Source organism: Castor canadensis, chromosome 7 (assembly GCF_047511655.1).
Source record: "Castor canadensis chromosome 7, mCasCan1.hap1v2, whole genome shotgun sequence".
In the NCBI taxonomy this organism is placed as follows: Eukaryota; Metazoa; Chordata; class Mammalia; order Rodentia; family Castoridae; genus Castor; species Castor canadensis.
Window position 1 is genome coordinate 112,208,896 of NC_133392.1, and position 13,954 is coordinate 112,222,849.

The 13,954-nt window shown below is 39.1% G+C and overlaps 1 protein-coding gene across 20 annotated transcripts in view; it reads right to left on the minus strand.

The window, feature by feature from the left end:
- The window catches only part of Patj (PATJ crumbs cell polarity complex component), a 353,456-nt gene that overhangs the window by 127,815 nt on the left and 211,687 nt on the right, over positions 1-13,954 (minus strand). For all 20 annotated transcript variants that reach the window (XR_012449877.1, XR_012449876.1, XM_074079945.1 and 17 more), the window contains one exon: positions 6,915-6,987. Coding sequence is in view for 18 of the 20 variants with exons in the window: in XM_074079945.1 (XP_073936046.1) it covers positions 6,915-6,987 (73 nt within the window). In the remaining 2 variants the exon portion in view is untranslated. The remainder of the gene's footprint in view (positions 1-6,914; positions 6,988-13,954) is intronic.

A 13,954-nucleotide genomic window follows, 5' to 3' on the forward strand; every position in this document is an offset into this window, starting at 1 on the left:
GGAGGAAATTCTATTATTTATGACAATATGGAGGACACTATGTGACGTGAAAACAAGCAAGGCATTAGAAATCAAATATTATATGAGCTCACTTAAACATGGAATTACAAAAGTTTAACTCAAAGAATTAGAAAGTAGAGCAGTGGTTAGCAGGGATTAGAGGTGGGGGTAGGGTAGGGGTTAGTCAAAGGATTAAAAAATTCAATTAGTCAGAATATGTAAGTTCAACAGATCTATTGTGCAGTTTTAAGTGCTCTTATCACAAAAAAATGGTATGTTAGGTAATGCATATTTGTTCAATTTATGCTTTCTATAATGTATACATTTTTCAAAATGTTTTGTTGTTTTCATTTGTTAAGTTCAAAAGCAAACTAATTTTAAGAAGGAAGAAATCCTGTTTTGTACTTAGCCATGGAAAATGGAAGATCAGTATCTTCCACCGGAGGCTGGGAATTCTGCTACAGGCTGTAATAACATAAGTACAATCACATCCAACATGAGCTCTTTCTGTGTGCCAAGAATCATGCTAAGCAGTCTATAAACATTATTTAACTCTTCCAACAAACCCACAGAATTATTACCAAATCTGCATTAAACATGAAGGAACCGAAGCATCTAGAACTTAACCAGTCAAGGCCACTCTACTAGTAAATGGGGATAAAGATTAGGGCTTGGATCTGTCAGACTGCTAAGCTTGTGTTCTTTTTTAAATTTTATTTTATCATTTTTATAAGCTTGTGTTCTTAATCACTGTGCTGTACAACTGCCTTAATGGTATTAAAGTCACCAAGTGTACTGCAGCAGAAATGCTAATAATCCCTTATAAATATATATAGCTGCATGGATTATAAAATACCTTTGCCTACATTTATTATTCGATCTTCATAACTCCTTCTTGACACATGCAGGAGAGGCTAATAACCTGGCTTTACAGAAAAAAGATAGGCTTTGGGAGTTTAACTGCCTTTACCAAGGTCATATGCACAACAGACAACTGGCAGAGCCAGAATAAGAACTCACATCATCAGACTTCTCATTCAATATTTTGTTAGCATTGTTTTTCACTATCAGCACACAACGGTGTCAAGCAATTTTCTTCTCTCCTTGGTGTCTAGAACAGTGCTGGGCACATAATAAGAGCTCAATAGATATTTGTTGACTAAAGGAATAAATGTGGGATAGCATCAGCATATAATAAAAGTGCTATTCAGTTATGCTGAGTAATTAGGGCCAACTTAATAGTGATATGGCTGTACTTTATCTATTTGGGTTATGATTGAAATGGGCTGTTTCAGTCATGACAGATATGATTATGTTTAATCACTCAATAGAAACACTAAGGGTAAGGCAAAGGCAGAGTGCGGGGGCCATACAGGCAAGTGGGGAGGGGTGAGGAAGTGGTCAGGGGTAATACTTCATGTTCCCCACGGGAGGGTATCATCCATCATTTAGCAGCTTCTAGAGTCAACAGTCCAGAGAGGAACTAAAAAGCCCTCTTTAGAATATAATCCAAATTGTAATGGTGCAACAGAAATATCACCTAGCATAATGTTTTAGAGAATAGCATTAATTATCCTTGTCAGTCTTTAAATTTTCAAAATACAATGATGTTATCGTGTGTGTTATGTTGTATAGAGAATCTAATTAATCAAGCCACTCATGCAGCAGTTCTGCAATACCACATAGTATTGTCTAAAATTTATTTATTCTTTTGTAGCACTAGGGTTTAAACTCATGGCTTTGTGCTTGCTAGGCAGACACTCTACCGCTTGAGCCATACCTGCATCCCTAAAGATGCTATTTTGGATAACACCAGGTTACTTTTCTGGTTACTGACTCTTCTAGGATAAAGCATAAGTAAATTTTAGCTTTTATAGGTGACTGAATGATGTGAACCATTTCTGCAGTTGCCACGATTTAAAAAATGAAAACAATAGATAATGTATGATATAAAGATTGAGTCAAATTCACTTCAGTATTTGAATAAAACATAGTTCATGTTGACTGAGTGCGTCCTTTGTGACATGAGCAGTACTAAATGCTTCATATACATTACTTTGTTGCTCTCTATGACAAGTCTGTGAAGGCTTGGTGGTAACAGGCCCAGGGACACACAGGATGTAATGCTGAATTACATACTTGCACATGGTCACATAGATATATTATTTAGTTTCTCTAGCCCCAGTATCTTCTTCTGTAGAATGGAAATAAGCCTGTCTCCCAGTCTGGATACGGCAGAGACATGAGACTAGGTATTAAAAGAACCTTCAATTATGTTTGACACAGTGGGCACTGTGCTAGTTACCCCTCTAAGTGCTGCCCCCTACCAGGAAGGCAGCTGACACCAGTTCACCAGGTACAAAGGAAGCCATGCAGCTGAGATCCACAAGTCCATCCTGACAGAAAAAAACCAATGGAAAAACAGAGGCCCATACCACAAATGGGCCTCTCAAAACTAAGTAGTAACACCAACAGCGATACATTTATCCATATGAAGACACAAAAACTGGATTGCACAGAGGCTCTGTAACTTAAAGACAGGTTAGTTCTCTTGGTCATTATGGAGGCACTTTCATATTTAGGAAAAGTATGTGGAATAAGACTAATCACTTCCTATGGAATATTTTGGTGGGAACACTCATAGTCAACTACAAAAACATTATTTCTAAAAAATTCCCTCCACTAAGAGATTTATGTGACATTCTATAAATACAAGAGAATAATTAACAATGAAAAAAAATTTATTTTTTGAGACAGGGTCTCTCTGTTATCTGTTCAGTGGGGCCCTGAACTCCTCCTGGGCTCAAGTGATCCTCCTTTCTCAACCTCTTAAGCAGCTGGGACTGTAGCTATGTGTCCTTGTGCCAAGTTTAGCATGCATTGAGCAGTAACTATGTGACAGGCACAAGACACACAGACACACAGACACAGACACACACACAGACACAGACACACACACACACACACACACACACACACACAGAGTAGTCCCTCCCATCTGTGTTTTTCTTTCAGTTATCTACAGTCAATGGTGACCCAAAAAGAGTAGATGGAAAATTCTAGAAATAAACAATTCGTATGTTTTAAACTGCACACCTTCTGAGCAGCATGATGAAATCTTGTGCTGTTCAGCGCTGTCCTGCCTAGGATGTGAGACACCCCTTTGTCCAGCATATCCACACTGTATGCATTACCACCTGTTAGTCACTAGTCATCTAAGGTAACAGGTCAAATGTCATAGTACTGTGGTGCTTGTCTTTAGGGTTTCATACTGTCTTTGGCTTCAGGCATCCCTGGGGGTCATGAAACATACACTTCACAGATAAGGGAGGAGCTACTGTATGTTATTTAACCTTAATTCTGTGAGGTAGAAAGTACTGAAGTCTTCCTGCAGAGAAGCAAAATGTAGGTCTGCGAGGTTATGGCAACTACTCAAGGTCACAGGCCTTGTGTATGTGTACATTATGGCAACATGTGACTCAGAACAGTGTGGCTCCAGGGCCCATCCACTCCACCACCAACCTACCTGCCTATCTATCCATCCCAGGACTTTTCCTTCTTTTCTGTGGTGCTGGGAATGGAACCAGTGCTTCATGTCAGCTAGCCAGTGCTCTCAGCCTTTGTCCCCTACCCTCGGAGGTCTTAATTGGAGTGAAAAAACTTGTACTGGCAAGACTGTGGTGAAATAGCTATTGATGGAGAGTCACTGTCTATCACTACTTTTTTAGACAGTAATTGGTCAATATAGGTTAATTTGGTTTTTTTTGGTTTTTTTTTGGTGTACTGGTGTTTAAACTCAGGGCCTTGCACTTGCTAGGCAGGGTAGCCACCCTGACAGCCCTTTTTGCACGGGTTATTTTTGAAATAGGGTCTTGCTTTATGCCTAGGCCCCAGCACCCATGTAGCTGAGAGACAGGCACTTGCTACTATGCCCGGCATGGTGTCTCATGAGCTTTTTGCCTGGGCTGGCCTACTGTGATCCTCTCAATCTTTGCCTCCTGAGTAACTGAGATTGCAGGCTGGGCTTACATTAAAATTTTGAAGTTGGATACTTTAGATTCAGTGTGATGGCTAAAGCTGATTGGATTAAGAGATGCCTGGGAGATTTGCAAAGCACACCTCTGGGTGCATCTATGAGGCCATTTCCAGAGACCACTGACACATAAGACAGCACCTGAGGGGAAAAGCACTGTCCTGAATGTGGGCTGAGCATGCAACAGGAGCAGCCCAAAGGAGCAAGGAGGAGGAGGCAGTCAGTGCATGTAAACTCCTCTCCCTTAGCAAGAGTGTCTACTGCTGTTGGCATGGCCCATGGACTTTCAGACTCCAGCTTCTGCAAACTTGCAATACAAACTCACATCAGGAGACTCTCCAGGCCTTCAGTCTCAGGGTGGATCGGCATCATTGGCTTTCTTGTTCTGAGGCTTCCAGCTTGGACTGAGCACCTACTGGGTCACTGGCTCAAGATTCTATTCACTATTCTTTGCTTCTAATACCTACAAACCATCCAAGTCACATTCAGGTCTCACCTCCAGAATATCACCTTTACCTTCCTACAATCCAATATCTACCTAGAAGCCATGAGAGGCCAGTATATACCACCCAAAATATGAAGGACTGTTGAGCTAAGGGCAATTAAAAAGAACATGTCAGAAGCTCTCTGCCCTTCCTCTATTTACCCAGAAAGACAAAAGGTGAAAGGTATCCTCACCCCAGGGTAAGGGAGAACAGAGGTTAAACACTGAAGAGAACGTGGGACCCCTGTTGGCCTGGAGGTGGTATCAGAGGAACCTGCATCATGAGCTCTGTAAACCAGCCTTCACCCGATAAGCTATCTTTTCCCAACTTGCTGCTCCTTGACTTAAAGGTCAGTTTTTATCTTGTTACTTGTCTTTGAAAAGTATTCTTTCCCGGAGTGTTTCTCACCATATATGAAATATACATGCTAATAAAACTTTGTTTTTTCTCTTGTTAATCTGCCTTTTGTTACAGGGGTCTGTTCCTACTAGGAACCTATAAGACCTAGAGAAAAAAAATATTTTTTCTTCCCCTAAATGGATCTAGCCTTTGTTTTATTTATTTATTCTAACTATTTTGGTGGTACTGGGGTTTTAACTCAAGGCCTTACGCCTGCTAGCTAAGTGCTCTACCACTTGAGCCACACCTCCAGCCACAGATGGAGCCTTTAAATCTGTGCATTAGGTCACTTCACTCCCTGTTTAAAAACCTTCCACTGGCTTCTGCTGCACTGCTGCACGTACAATAAAAGCCAAGCTGTACCCTGCCTGATAAGGCCTCTCCCTCCCTCCCTCATCCTCTCTCTTCCCCAGGCTCATTTTCACCATAGAGCTATTTCCGTTCCTGCTACAGGGCAAGTTTGTCCTCCTTATTTTTGCATGTCTGGCTGCTTATCATTATGATCTTGTTTGAATTTCACCTGTCTAGGAGGCCTTTTCTATGATTAATCAAAATGTTCACCAGTCACATTGTCTGTTTTAATTCTCTACCAGGCATTGACTAATATCTGATAATTCTCATGGCTTATTTATTTCTTAATTTATTTTACACTTCTCATTAGACTGTAAGCTGAAGCATGGAAGAAAGCCTTATCTGTTTTATTCATATTGCTATCTCCAATATCCAAAATAGCACCTGCTATAAAATATGCACCCATTGGATACTTACTTAATGAATGGAAAGAATGTACTATTGTGTAATCAATTTTTTTTCTGAAAGGAAGACCATTTATATATAGTTGTTATTTATATATAAATAATATATACATATGTTTGTTGTAGAAGCAAAGAAAAAAGTACAGAAAGATGTTAAATAGTAAACATCAACTGACTGTGAAAACTATTCTAATAATTGTGCATTGTTTAATTATTAACAAGTATATATACATTTGGAATTAAAAATAATTCAATGAATAAAAAGTGTGACGAGAATGATTATTCTCTCAGCTAGAGAAAATCTGAGAATCTGAAAACTTTCTGAGTTTTAAATGTTGGAGCCAAGAGGGAAATGCTAGACCTGAGTTCCTGTGATGACCACAAGCAAAAGGCAGGTACACTAAAAATATCATACAGAACCACATGGTAACAAAAACAAATTAGCTAACGAAAATTACCTTCAAACTATGTGTACAAGGTACGTACAGACCACAGATGAATTTCGTGTTTAGATTTGGGGTCTACCCTCAAGACCTTATCATGTATGTGAAAATATTCCAACATCTGAAACACTTCTGGTCCTAAGCCTTTCAAGGGATATTTACCCTATATAGCAATAGGTAGTTATCTGTCTATCTATCTACCTATCTCTTCCAACAACTCTAAAAACAGACTACAGCACTCATATTGTAATTTTTCCATTAATAGTTTAAAGATAGATTAAAGCAATTATTTAAAGATACTTGTGATCACAGGTATTAAAGGGTTTTTTTTTTTTTTCCAGCAAGGTCTTGCTATACAGAGCTGAGGCTGGCATGGAACTTGCAATGGAGCCCAGGCTGGCCTTGAACTTGTGCTGGGATAATAGATATGCACCTGGCAGGTACTAAAGTATTTTGAAACCATAAAGAAAAGGATAATAATAATTCATTCATAAAATAGAGAATGTTTTAGTAAACTCTAAAATGCTCAATTAGGACAAAATTATACATCTTGAGGAACTTTGCAACTTGAAAGAAGATAATACTCATATTGTTAAGTTCTAATGTGTCTGTTTAACATTATTTTACATTGCCTTATAACCATACCTCAAAGACTTTCTATTTTAGTCTGACAAATTTGCTAGTTAACAAATACTATATGTTTGGAATACTAAATACTAAAAATCAAAAAACTAGGATTTGGGGACAATGCGCATAACAAATCCATCTAGTGCACTGAGCTCATTAGGAACCACCTTACCTCAATGGAGGATGGGGAGCTTGATGGCAATGGGAAAGGAGTAACGGCCATCTGATTGACTGCATCTTCATTTCTGTGAAAATAGTGAAACAGGCAGAATCAGTACATGGTAAGTGCTAAATTCCTGGCTCAAATTACAAATACTTCCTCGCTCCTCATTGAAAATATACACACAGCACCATAGAATTAAATATGTATATATGCATAGCTTCCAGGCGTGCAAAGCTATTAGACACAAAAGAGATGTATTACTCAAGGGACACTCAGATACAATTATTAGTGACAAAGAATGATGATGGTAGGAGTTGGCCAAATCCAGCAGAGAAAGACAATTTTGGAAAGGTGTCAATTTTTTCAGCACTGTGGAGTATAAATTTTTCAAATGGGCATGCATAACCTCTAGGCCCCATTAATGTCTAGGGTGTTTTGTTCTTTGAACTGGAAAGGTTCCCGGCCTCCTCTCTTGGCTTCTGACTGTCCTGCCAAATGAAGGATGGCAGGATGTCTACAACAGGCCCTGCATGGTGGGCTGTAGGAGGAGTGATGGATGGGGAGTGCAGAACTCCAGACAGACGATACCTTGTGGGCTAGGTAAATTCTGCTCATCATCTTAATGGAGCAGCGTAGGTGGGAGCTGAAACTTCATCCCCAGGGTAGCAAGCAGGAAACAAATCCTCCAATGTCAGTTTGGATTATTCGGGCCTATTTCCACCACACTGCTAACAAATGGCAGGCAGTGATTCAGTGGGAGATAATGACAGTTCTTCATTATTCTCTCAGGGTGCATGACCAGGATAATTATCTCAAGATATATGTGAAGTTTGACTTTATCTTTCACAAAGTAAACCAAAAAAGTTCACAAAGATGCTTCCTGCTGATATGTAAAGATGTGAACAATAGGAATGCAGCTCAGTGGTAGAGCCCTTGCCTAACATGTATGAGGTCCTGAGTTTGATTCCCAGCACTGGAAAAATAAATAAGTGAAAAAGATATAAGACTTCACATTATCTTTTTCCATATGGCCAGTGTCTAGTCAGAAGCCACTGTGTGACTTAGGAGAACATTCAGAGTCCAATCCCATTTTACTTCTTATTTCTCACCAACTGAATAACAACTCCACTGGCCCATGTCATTTCTGCTCTAATCATATCACTACCTTTCCTTGAAATGCCTGAATTTATTCAATTTATCCACACCCACCCATCCTTCTCCTACAGTGTGAGTTCAGTGCCCTCAACTCACTGAACTTAATGCCTTAAGTTCAAAGACTATCCATATCTACATTCACATTCTTAACCCAGATCTTTTTTCAAGCTTAGGGTCTGCATATCCAACTCCTACTTTATATTTCTAGAGCTCTTACAAACATCTTAAGGAAAATAGAGATTTTATCCTACTCAGTTTCCAGATGGTCCATAGCCAATTCTCATTTGAAAACAGATCAATATTTACCCAGTGATTCAACCAGGAACTAAGAGGCAAGTTTTTTTTTGGTTTTGGGGTCTTTTTTTGGTGGTACTGGGTTTGAACTTAGTGCTTTGTGCTAACTAGGCAGGTGCTCTACCTCTGGAACCACACCTCCAGTCCAAGAGTTGTTTTTGAAACTTCTTATCTTTCAACTGTACAAGTCTCTCAACATCAACAAGTCTTACTGATTTTGCCTTCAAATATATCTTAAATCTTTCTACTTCCTTCCATCCTATCCTATTTGCAAGTCATCATTACTTTCCAATTAAATTAATGAAAGAGCATCCTATTTGGTGTTCCTACTTATGTCTTCTCTGTAATCCTCTCTCTAATTCTGACCCCCCCAACTTTTTTGTGGTACTGGGGATCGAACCCAGGCTAGGCGAATGCCAAGTGCTCTACCATGTAAGCACCCCCCCCACCTTTAACTTTGTTTTGAGATAGGGTCTTACTAACTTTGCCTGGGTACACATCGAACTCAAGATCCTCCTGTCTCCACCTCCTCGGTAGCTTGGATTATAGGCACACACCAATCCATTTCTCACCCAGCAAATTTACCACGCTCTTAATACATAAATCTTATTATATTTCTGTCCTTCCCTTAAAATCCTCATAAGTCTTCTTATTATACTTAGGATCTAATCCACTGTGTTACTCAATGGGGGAAACCCACTCACTAGCTGGGGGGCTTTGGGATAATCACTTCTCAGAGCCTCAGTTTCCAAATGGCTAACATTAAGTAGATTGAACAATAAGAATTCTAAACTGGTGTGTAAATTAGTGGAATGAAGCAGAGTACAGAAAAATGAAATCTAGTTACCATTTCTTGCTTTGTCCTTCTTGGATTCTTGGATTGTGTAGAATTTGAGCCAAAACAAAACAAATGGAAGAAACACTAAAACAATAAAGTGCCACAAAGCATGAAGAATATATTTATTGTCTCTGACAGCATTATGGATGCCTAAGCATGCACTATTATGTTAAGAGATGGCCACTGTTTTTAGGGGTACAATCCATTCCTCGGCAGTTTGCTCACATATAGAAAAAGTAATCAGTTACCCATGGGTAAGTAATAGCACTCTCCCAGTGGTAATTCCTCTCGGTACTCATTCTCTCCCATCAAACAACACAACAGAACTCAGCTGAGTTTGGAACTGAAAACCAAAAGGATGTATCTGCTCCCAATTTGGAACTCACAGGACAGGGTACATTTGGCAGTAATTAAGTAGATGGCTTTTCATATCCCTTTCAAAGGTTACCAGCATTGAAAATATGGCTGCACATAAATTCTTATTGAGAGATCATGATTAAATGGACCAACTTGGCTCAAATCAGCCAAATTATCCCTTCATAATTTAATGATTCTCCCCAAAATAACATGACTTCAATGCCCTTTAAAGTCCATTTAAATTTTTTAACCTCAAATAATAAAAACCTACAATTATTCCTAATGGAGAGAAGAAAGCTGCTGTGAGGTTTATAATTCATAATCCTTTATAGCCCACTTAATAGTGATTGCATACATATCTCAGTGTTAAACTGTGCAGAGCTGACATAGTAGCAATTTCAAATAGAAAACATACAGAAGGAGGGAACCAGAGGACAGGAGGCACTTACATCAAACAGCCAGATGACTTCTGGGGAATCTTTGAAACCCTCTCCCCCAGTAGACTAACAGACTCATAAGGAATGAAATCTGTATGTCTACAATTAACCTCTTCTTAAAAAACTAACATAAGCTTCTTAAGCACCCATGTACCATACAAGACACAATCTGGAATTGCAATTATTTGTTGGTGTTTTTATAATTAAGAGCTATTGGAAGGAAACAATGGAGTTCTACCATGGATAAGAGTGAGAACTATTTTCCAGTGTACAGAACCCTGTGTATGTGCAGAATGTATCCCCAAATCCTTGAAGGATACAGTCTAAGACCCATAATGGATGCCTGAAACCACAGACAGTACTGAATCCTTCATATACTCAATTTTTTCCTATATATACATACCTATCATAAAGTTTGCAAGTCAGGCAAAGTGAGAGACTAACAACAACAGTAATAAAATAGAGCAAATTATAACAATATACTATAATAGAAGTTATGTGAACACAGTCTCTCTTTCTCTCTAACGAGCCAAGACAAATATTAATATTTTGGCACTATGGTTGACCCTTGGTAACTGAAAACACAGGTAAGAGGGACAACTAAATGTCCTATTGAGGTACTTACCATGCTTCAAGGAAATACCTGAGCTGTTCTTTCTCTCCCTCCACACGCAGGGATAGGATCTTATTTCTTTGAATCCCTGGCTACTAGCAGGACACCTAGTAGGCCTACTACAAATGTCTGTTGAAGACAGTGACCTTAGTAAGGCTGGAAAAGGAGGCAGAACTATCACATTATGCCCTGTACTTTACAACTTCAAGGAGATAATGACAATGTGCCACCTATTCTCACTCAGTTCTGAGTACTACCACATGTGAGGAACATTCCTTGGGGTATGTCCAGCTCACAGCCAGTCCCTGGTTGGGCCATCATGTCTACACTAGTAACACTAACAACCCTGACTCAACCTGAGCAGATGTAAGGGCAGGTACTTTCCTCAGTTTGGGTCAATCATATTCTCTGTCCCAGAGATTGAGAGTTTAGAAAACATACATAAAACTCAGGAGCGTGGTGTCAAGATACTACTAATGGAAATGCTCAGGGTTAAACAGGGCTCAGAACCCCTTCTGCTGACATCTCTAGTGCTACCCTGATGCCTTCTCTTTTTATAAGAGTCCACTTAGACATTCTTGTAGCCTGGCTAGAGTTCATTTAATTGGTTGAAATTCAACAATATAGCCATCATCTTATTTTGAACATATACATTTATATAATAAATATTTATACTATGGATATAAAAATGAATAAAACATGATTCTTGCCTTTGATGACATTAGCAGCTAGTGAGAATATATTTATGTTTATGGCAAACACACATTTTGGGTCTTGATTTCAATTTTGTTTTGTTACAGAAAATCATACACTGTGAATTAGAACACTAAGAAGGCTCCTGAGATTCCCTGCTCTGGTTTACAGCTATGAAAAGGATGAATTTTAGGCTGTGTTATAAGGCACAACTGACTTTATGATAAAGGGAAGTGAGTAGGCTGGGCCTGACCTAGTCACAAGAAACCTTTAAATCCAGAAGTTTCATTTCTCAGAACCTCAGTGTCTCATGGCTTAATTAGTAGATTGATTTTCATGGATTCTAAACCAATGTGAGTATTTTCTGAAACACCTAATGACCAGAAACAGGAAGCATGAGATTAGAAGCGACATTACTGGCTTGAAGGTGAAGGGAGCCACTAGGCAAGAAATGTGGGGGGCCTCCAGGAACTGGGAGCAGCCCCACTAAGAACCAGCAGGAAACAGGTATCAACAGGAATGAGCCTCAAGAGATCTCCCCCCAAGGCCTCCAGACTCAGCCTCACTAACACCTTGATTTTGGCCTTGTGAGATCCTGAACAGAGAACCTAGCTGCCCTTTACCAGACTTCTGACCTAAGAACCATGAGCCACAAAGTGAATGTTGTTGTAAGTCATGAAACCTGTGATTTGTTAGACTGCAAGAGAAAACTAATACACATCAAAAGTTTTTGACTTGGAAAACATGGTTGCAGAAATAGCATTTGAGTGCTGACTATGTATCATTTAGTCTTCAGAACAACTCCAAGGGGTAGTTACGTATTTTCTTCTTTCTCTTTATTTTACATAATTTAAATCACAAAATTAGTAAATTACAAGTTAGCAAATAATAGAGCCGAGATTCAAAACTACAGTCTAGTTTTAGAAACAACTTTTTAAACTACTGTACCTCAGTGTTTCCAGTTTTAACGGCCTGTCTCAGAGCCACAGTGCTCTTCATGTCTCATATGCTCAAGTTAACATTAGATCCACAATGCGGAAAGGTCCTGCAGTATCAGGTCACAATTTACTCTTAAAGCTACTACACAAATCTCCTTAAGGTAGCCAGGTGCCTGTGGCTCACACCTGTAATCCTAGCTACTCAGAAGGCAGAGATCAGGAGGATCATGGTTTGAAGTCAGCCCGAGTAAATAGTTCATGAGACTTTATCTCAAAAATACCCGACACAAAAGAGGGCTGGCAGAGTGGCTCAAGTGATAGAACTTCTGCCTAGCAAGCGTGGGGCCCTAGGTTTTACTTCTCTTCCCTTTGTAAATTGAGCCAGTAGTTGGTTAACTATGTATCCCACTTTTCTGCTTTGGTGGTCATGGGAAAACATGTTGAGATGGAACATCTGTTGTCTAGATGCCTTAATGACCATGGTGCACCAAGAGGCTCCCTTGCTGATCTTGATGGATATGTAACATGAGAAGGAAATGAACCTGTCATTTGAAGCCACTGAGATTTGGGGCTGTTTGTTCCTGAAGCATAGCTGAGTCTATCCTGAGTCAAACATGTACTACACAAGTTTATTCTATAATAATTTTTAAATAAATGCTTATGCCTTATTTGTAATAGCTAAAAACTGGAAACACCCCAAGTATCCACCTATAGGAGAAGGGATGAATAAATTTTTGTATATGCATAAATGGAATATTAATCAGTAATTAAAGGAGTAAATTTTTGATAAATGGATAAATCTTAAAAATATGTTAAATGAAAGAAAACAGGCAAAAAAAGAATAAATTCTGTTTGGCTCTATTTCTGTTAAGTTCAAGAATAAAACTCACAAACACAACAAGGGGATTGGACTATGAGCACATGATAAAAGCGAGAGCACACAAGGGAGGGATGAGGATAGGTAAGACACCTAAAAAACTAGCTAGCATTTGTTGCCCTTAACGCAGAGAAACTAAAGCAGATACCTTAAAGCAACTGAGGCCAATAGGAAAAGGGGACCAGGAACTAGAGAAAAGGGTAGATCAAAAAGAATTAACATAGAAGGTAACACCCACGCACAGGAAATCAATGCGAGTCAATGCCCTGTATAGCTATCCTTATCTCAACCAGCAAAAACCCTTGTTCCTTCCTATTATTGCTTATACTCTCTCTACAACAAAATTAGAGATAAGGGCAAAATAGTTTCTGCTGGGTATTGAGGGGGGGGAGAGGGAGGGGGCGGAGTGGGTGGTAAGGGAGGGGGTGGGGGCAGTGGGGAGAAATGAACCAATCCTTGTATGCACATATGAATGATAAAAGAAAAATGAAAAAAAAAAAAAAAAGAATAAAACTCACAGTGAATCTCAAGAAATCCCAAATAGTCAAGACACATATGACATGTATGGAGATCTGTTAATTCTATTTACATGCTTATTCTTTATCCCTTGAAGTTATAACCATAATTCAAAGTATAATAAGGGGTTTCATTAAAATGTTATTTGAAGCATTAATCCAACAACTCTTTGACTAATTCCTTAGGCTAAACATGAGATAATATCTACAAAACAACTCTAAAAGAACAGTGCAAATTATAGTCAAAAGAAAAATTAGTGGGCCATAAGGACAACATTACTTATGTCTTCAGAAAGCTCAGTGAGCCCATGACAACAACCACTGAATGAGGA